This window comes from Penicilliopsis zonata, assembly GCF_001890105.1.
Source record: "Penicilliopsis zonata CBS 506.65 unplaced genomic scaffold ASPZOscaffold_54, whole genome shotgun sequence".
Lineage (NCBI taxonomy): Eukaryota > Fungi > Ascomycota > Eurotiomycetes > Eurotiales > Aspergillaceae > Penicilliopsis > Penicilliopsis zonata.
In genome coordinates, this window is record NW_019208955.1 from 1 (window position 1) to 6,838 (window position 6,838).

At 25.1% G+C, this 6,838-nt stretch overlaps 1 protein-coding gene across 1 annotated transcript; it reads right to left on the reverse strand.

The window, feature by feature from the left end:
* Nucleotides 1-6,320: 6,320 nt before the first annotated feature.
* On the reverse strand, nt 6,321-6,542 carry ASPZODRAFT_35412 (hypothetical protein; the record flags this gene model as incomplete). Its single annotated transcript, XM_022728267.1, is given in 2 exon segments — nt 6,321-6,405; nt 6,421-6,542. Coding segments are annotated over 2 exon segments (207 nt in total), but the record flags the coding sequence as incomplete, so codon positions are not given.
* Nucleotides 6,543-6,838: the final 296 nt, after the last annotated feature.

Here is a 6,838-nt window from a genome sequence, read left to right on the forward strand (position 1 = left end):
ACTATTAGATGCTAAATAACTTAATAATTAAGAATAACTATTTACTACCCTAGATTTAAGAGTTATTAGATATATTAAGTAGAAGCTAGGTAATATTAAAGATTAACCTCTTATTAAAATATTAATAAATATAAATAAGGAGCAGCTTAGTTAAGAAAATAGCATTTAATATAATATTTAGTAAATTTAAATTCTTAACTATATTATTTAGTCTTTATAATATACTAGTAATATTCTAGATAATAATAAATTATATCTTAAGGAAGTATATTAGCTACTTTATAATAGTATATCTTAATAATATCCTTATCTTTTTTAAGAATATTAATAAGTACTATTAATATCTTAACCTAGTGTGATATTTGAAAGCTAACAGTCTCTAAGAAATCTCTATTCTATTGCTACTATAGGTTAGAGGGAAGGTATCTATATACCTCCCTTTAGCTTATTAAAAGCTAAGTAATCTAGTAGTGATAAAACTTTATAAAATTAATTAATCTCTAATATAGAGTAAAAACTCTATATAACTACTCTACTAGGGTTAGGAGATCTCGCGTCATTAATAAGTAGGCACCTTAATATTCTACTAAAATAATCTTACTTATAGCTATATAGAAGTTTATAATATTACTTACTTATAATATTATATTCTCTTTTATCTAATTAGAACTTTATCTATAAAGTCCTAATCCTCCCTCTAGAGCCTTATTAAGATAAATTAGTTATTAATAAGTAACTTATATATCCTATTTAATAAGGGCCTATAGTTAGTAAATAAAGACTTATTCTTTAATTACTTTATTAATTACTTATTAATTAATAGGGGGTCACCTAGTCCTAGGTAAGAGTATAAGGTATACTTATAATTATTATTACTAAATAATCTTATAATCTCTTTATTTATAATAAAGGATATATCTCCTTATTTATTTATTAGTGATTCCTCTTTTACTCTCTCTCTTACTATTATTACTTCTTATAACTATCTTATACTAATAGTTTTTAATAGTGAATTTAAGGACTTTAAGTCCTTTATCTAGTATTCCTATTATAAATCTAATTATTTTTATTAATTATTAAAGGCTAAGTATCTAGTATCTTCTAGGACTCCTTTACCATCTACTAAGGAGTCTCCCCCTTAGCCTTTATTAAGCTCTTATTATTTAAAGTAAGTTACTAGTTATAATAGTTTAGCACTTATTACTTACTATAAGTTTATTAATCTAAAGAGTAAGATATAGTTAATAGTAATAAAAATTAAACTTTCCTTAGAGGTGTATATAATCTCCTTTAATAATTATAAGCTTATTTATTTATTTCTTACTATTTATATATATTAAGACTTCTCTTAAAGTAGTTAGGTATTAGTCCTAAACTATATATTAAAGCTCTTTATTATTATTATTTTTAAGTAGAGATCTATAGTAGCTAACCCTTATTTAAAATATATTTATAATAATAGTCTTTAGACTATCTATATTATGCCTCTTATTAAGGAGCTTAATAGAGATAAGTATTAAGTTTACTATATTAAAGTATATATAAACTATCTTTTTTATAATAAAAGTATTAATTATAACTTATATTTATTTCTCCTAGGTCTTTTTATTATTAATTACTAATATATTATAGGTGTTAACTATAATAGTAATAAAGAATAAGAAAAGAAAAATAAGTATAAGAAGTAGTAGAAGAGAAAAAAGGTTAAGAAGAAGAAAACTTTATTATTTACTACTTTTATTACTCTTATTACTTTTATTACTTCTACTACTAATCTAATATTAATTATTATACTTTCTACTATTCTTTTAGCCTTATTAAACTTATTATTTACTATTAGTGCTAATATTACTTTAGCTAGCTTATAATTAAGTGCTCTTATTATCCTAGCTATAGAGGGGGCTTAATTAACTCCTTATTAAACTATTTTAGGTTCTACTCCCCTAAAGGTATTACTCTAGTATTTAACTATTTTCTATAAGGATATGGCGCGTCGTTTTAGGGAGTTCCTAGTTTATTATTTTAACTTTATAGGTTAGAAGATTAGGGAGACTATAAATACTTATTAAAAGAGTTTAATTAATAGTTTCTTTTAATTTATTAATTATAATAATACCTCCCTTATTATTTTATTCCCCTTATTAAATGCTAATATTAATAATTTACTAAAGATTTATTAGGCTATTACTAATATATATTAATAAGTGGCCACCCTTAAGGCTTATAAGGATATATTAGTTACTACTACTACTATAGAGAAAGAGGAGGAGGAGGATCTATAGAGAGAGTATCTTCTATATATAAAGAAGTATTATTATAAGAAGTAATTAGTATCTATATCTTAGGGTATTATTATTAGCTCTTTATAGCTAGTCTCTTTTCTTTAGTAAACTCTATAATAAATTCCTTCTTAGTATCTTTTAGTACTCTTTAAGGGATGATCTCTTTATCTCTTATTTATATAATTAGATATAGGCCTTTTTCTATTATTCTCACCTTCTTACCTTATCTTATAATTAATTAGATAACTACTATAAATAATTTATTAAAGTTAATACTATTCTAGGCATTAGTATCCTATAGTCTAGGGTTAGTCTTTTAATTATTTCTATTACTATAGTTATCTTTAGATATATTATTATTAAATGTTATTTTCTTAGATGCCTCCTATTTAGAGATGCTTTCTAAGGAGATTAATATTATCCTCTATTAGTCCCTTTATTATTAGGTTACTATCTTTATTAGGGGGTTTTATTTTTTTTATTATACCTTCTATTAAGCCTTTTTAATTATATACTTTATAATAATATTATTATTAATATCTTTATTAACCTCTCTCCCCCCTATTCTTAAGTATTCTTTTAAATACTCTATTATTTATTATCTCTCTACTACTACTTACTCTTTTTTTATAATTATTAATAACTCTTTATAAAAGGGCGGTAGTAGTTCTTATTCCTCTAGGATTTTCCTTATTTTAATTAAGTACTAAAGTATAATACCCTATTAATATAGTACTTATTATATTACTACTAATATTTATAGCTAACTTAATTTATCTATCTTAATAGTGATTAATTACTAACTATTAATTAAGTTTTATAGTACTTATCCATTAGGTTCTTTAAGGGCATATATATCTAGAGGATATATTTTTAGTACTCTATATAGACTAAACCACTTACTCTCTAGCTTCTTTAGTGATTTATTTCTAACTAACACCTAGTCACCTTTTTTAAAGCCTATTTTTATTACTAGGTGTGACGGCCCTAAGCAAATGAATAATCAATTGGTGGCTTCAATACTAAAATATTTGAATGAGGAGGGGAAAGAGGAGAGGAGGGAGAGGTGTGTTGTAAGGCGCATCTAATATCCCTCTCTCCTTTCTCACACTAAACTAAAATAGGAATAGCAGCCCTATTCACTATGACCTACCTAAGATATATAAATAACCTCGCCGTCGCCATAATATTACCCCCCTATTTAGCCTTTAATTCTCTTATAAATCTATATTTAATGCTCTTACGCCAATGAGGGCACTATAGCTCTTTTAATACCCTATTCTACACTATAGCCTATTACTTAAGACTTTACTTTACTTAGACCCCTCTATTCCTAAGGGGAATTCATCTTATAATATTCTAAGAATAATAGGACGGCCGCTCTATCTAGATATTATTTATAGAAGGTTACTTATCTACTAATTCTTTTCTTTTTATAGGCCTACCTCTTTTTATACTTTTAATTAATATCTTATTATTACTATCCTTCTTTAGGTCCTCGCCTGTGTCCTAGGCTGCTAGCTATTTCTCTAGGCCTTTTAATAGGCCTAATTTAGCAGGATGCATCTTATAGAACTCCTTTAGAAGATATAGGCTTCTTATAAAATTCTTAGCTAGATATTATTTATTATTTAAATTATATCCTAATTAATTAACCTAGTACTATAGTCTACTATAATAATTATATACTATTTATATACTATCCAGTTCTTACTCTTCCTGGCTATTTATTATTAATAGTTTCTATAGGTTAATAATCTGTCCTAATAGGGGATTATCTGGCGCCTTTTACAGCTTATTAGGGGATATAACTAGATAGATTTTTATTAAGTTAAGGAGTTTTAGATAGAAGGTGTTGCCCTCTCTTTTTTTAATAAAAAAGGGACCTAATATTTAGTAATCTAACTTCTTATTTAGTCTATCTATTTTATAGCTCTTTATTATAAAAAAGGCCTTATTACTAGTATTAAAGTTAATCTGCCTCCTATATTTATTTGCCTAGGTTCTTTAGTATTCCTAGGTTTCTCTTATATTCTTCCTTATAAATTTCTATACCTTTTATAGCTGTTTAGCTTTTTTCTCTACCTCCTATTATTTTATCTTTATCCTTAATATTAGGGGTGAGTCTTCATCCTTATTTTAATCTCTCTAGTTGAATGAGGTTCTTAGTAGGTAACCTTAATTTATTAGGAATAGTAATACTTTTATTAACTTATAAGGTAAGATAGCAGCTGCATAGTCAAGTAATAGTAAGAGCTTTAACTAATTTAATTAATAGTAGTTAATAAAGGGATATAGTTATTAGGTAATATATTAATTTATAATCTTTATCTAACTATTTATCTATATATAGTGAGCTATTAACAGCTTTAGCTTTACCCCTAGGATATGATAGAACTCTTATTAGAACTTAATAATAAATTAAGGATCTCTATTAAATATTATAAAATTAAAGGCTTTATAATATTAATATATATATTTAATAAATAGCTCTACCTATTCCTTTGCGCCATTTATCTTAAAGTAGGGGATTAAGATAATCTTTTTATTTAATTTATCTATAACCACTAAGGCAGCATCCTTTAAGTTGTTATCTTTTAAAAAAGATTAATAGTCTATTAAGATATATTATTATAATTGTTCTAGGATAAGTAGGGGTTATAGGAGCCCTAGTATCTAGTCTTTAGGATTCTCTAAATAATAATAGATAAGGTAGTTCTTAATATATTAGTCTATATTACTTTTTTAACTAAGCTAGTAATATCAGTCCTATAGGAGTTTTTTTATCTTATTTTATCTAGGGTGGGCAGTTAATGGCTATTAGTAAATCTTATTTAATAATTATGCTCTTAAGTCGCCCTCCTCTAGAACTATTAATTTATCTTAATATAAGAGTAGTCTCTCCTATATTATTTATAGTGCCTCTCCTATTTTGGCCTTCTTATATTATGTCTATAGAGAGGTCGCCATGTGGTTCTCTTAGAGTAGCCTATCTAGAATATAGATGTCCTGGTCTAGGGGAGCTATTTAAATTATTCTATTATTATCTTTATCTAATACTAATAATCTATTTAATACTTTATTATTAAAGATTAAGTAGTCAGTCATTAGGTTATCTAAATTATTATTATCTAATACTATACTATCTAGTATTATATAAGTTATTAACTTAAAACTCCTACTTTTAAGGAGCTTAAGTTCTATCTAGATTTATTTATTAAGCACCTTTATAGCTAATAGTATTTAAAGATAATAATTCTCCTCTCTTTTTAGTTTCTTTCTTATTAGGGCATCTGCCAGCATATTTTCCTTCCCTAGTTAATAATAAATAATAAAGTAAAATTAAGAGAGTAACTTTAACTAATGTGCCTACTATATATTTAACTATTGCTTTATTATAAAGTACTTTAATACCTTATAATCTAAGAGTATATTAAAGTGTTTATCTCTTTATAGTCCTTTTAACTCCACTCTTTATTCTCCTAGGGCCTAAATAATTATTAATAATTTCTTATTATAGATCTTATAATTGTGTTCCAGTGGCAATATTATCTTTAAGAAGAATATAATAGAATACTAGAGTTTATCTTCTTTAAATCTTTATAATAGCACTCTAGCCACTATATTGTCTAATATATCTATTTTAATTCTAATAGGGAGCTTTAGATTATAGTAGTCTAGAATAGGTACCTCTATTAGTCATTATTTTAGCTCCTTAAATGCCTATTTATAGTCCTTATTCTAGTTAAATAGAAGGTCTTTCTTAGTTAGGGCTATTAATAGTTATGCTATATAGCTATAGTTCCTAATAAACCTCTAATAGAAGTTATAGAACCTAAGGAATAATTATATAGATCTCACTATTATTAGATAATTCTAGTTGCAGATCATATTAGTTTTTGCAGGGTCTACTTTAATCCCTTAGGTAATAATAATAAATCCTAAATACTTGGTTCTTTAAATATTAAACTTATATTTTTTAATACTTACTTATAATCCTGCCTCTTATAGGCATTTTAGAACCTCTTTAATATATTCTTAGTATTTAGCCTTATTTTTACTATAGATAAGTAGATTATTTATATATATTATTATAAACTTATCTAAACAGTCTATAAATATACTATTAATAAATTACTAGAAGGTGGCAGGACTATTTATTAACCTAAAAGATATAATCTTATACTTAAAAATGCTATAGTAAGTTCTAAAAGTAGTTAGATCTTTAGCCTCTAGATCTAGATATATATAATAAAATCCTTATTATATATTAAGCTTTATAAATACTTAAGCTCTATTTAGTTACTTAAGTAGTTTATTAATTAGGAGTAAGGGATATCTATCCTTCTTTATAATTAAATTTAGCTTCTAATAATCTATATAGAACTATAAACCTCTATCTATCTTTCTTATTATTAGGATAGGTGAGGCATAAGGTAAATTAGTATAGCTAATAAATTCTTTACTTAGATTTTCTATTATATATTAGTAGGCCGCCTTTAATTCCTTAAGGGATTACTTATATAAGGGACTATATCTGATGGCCTCCTCTATAG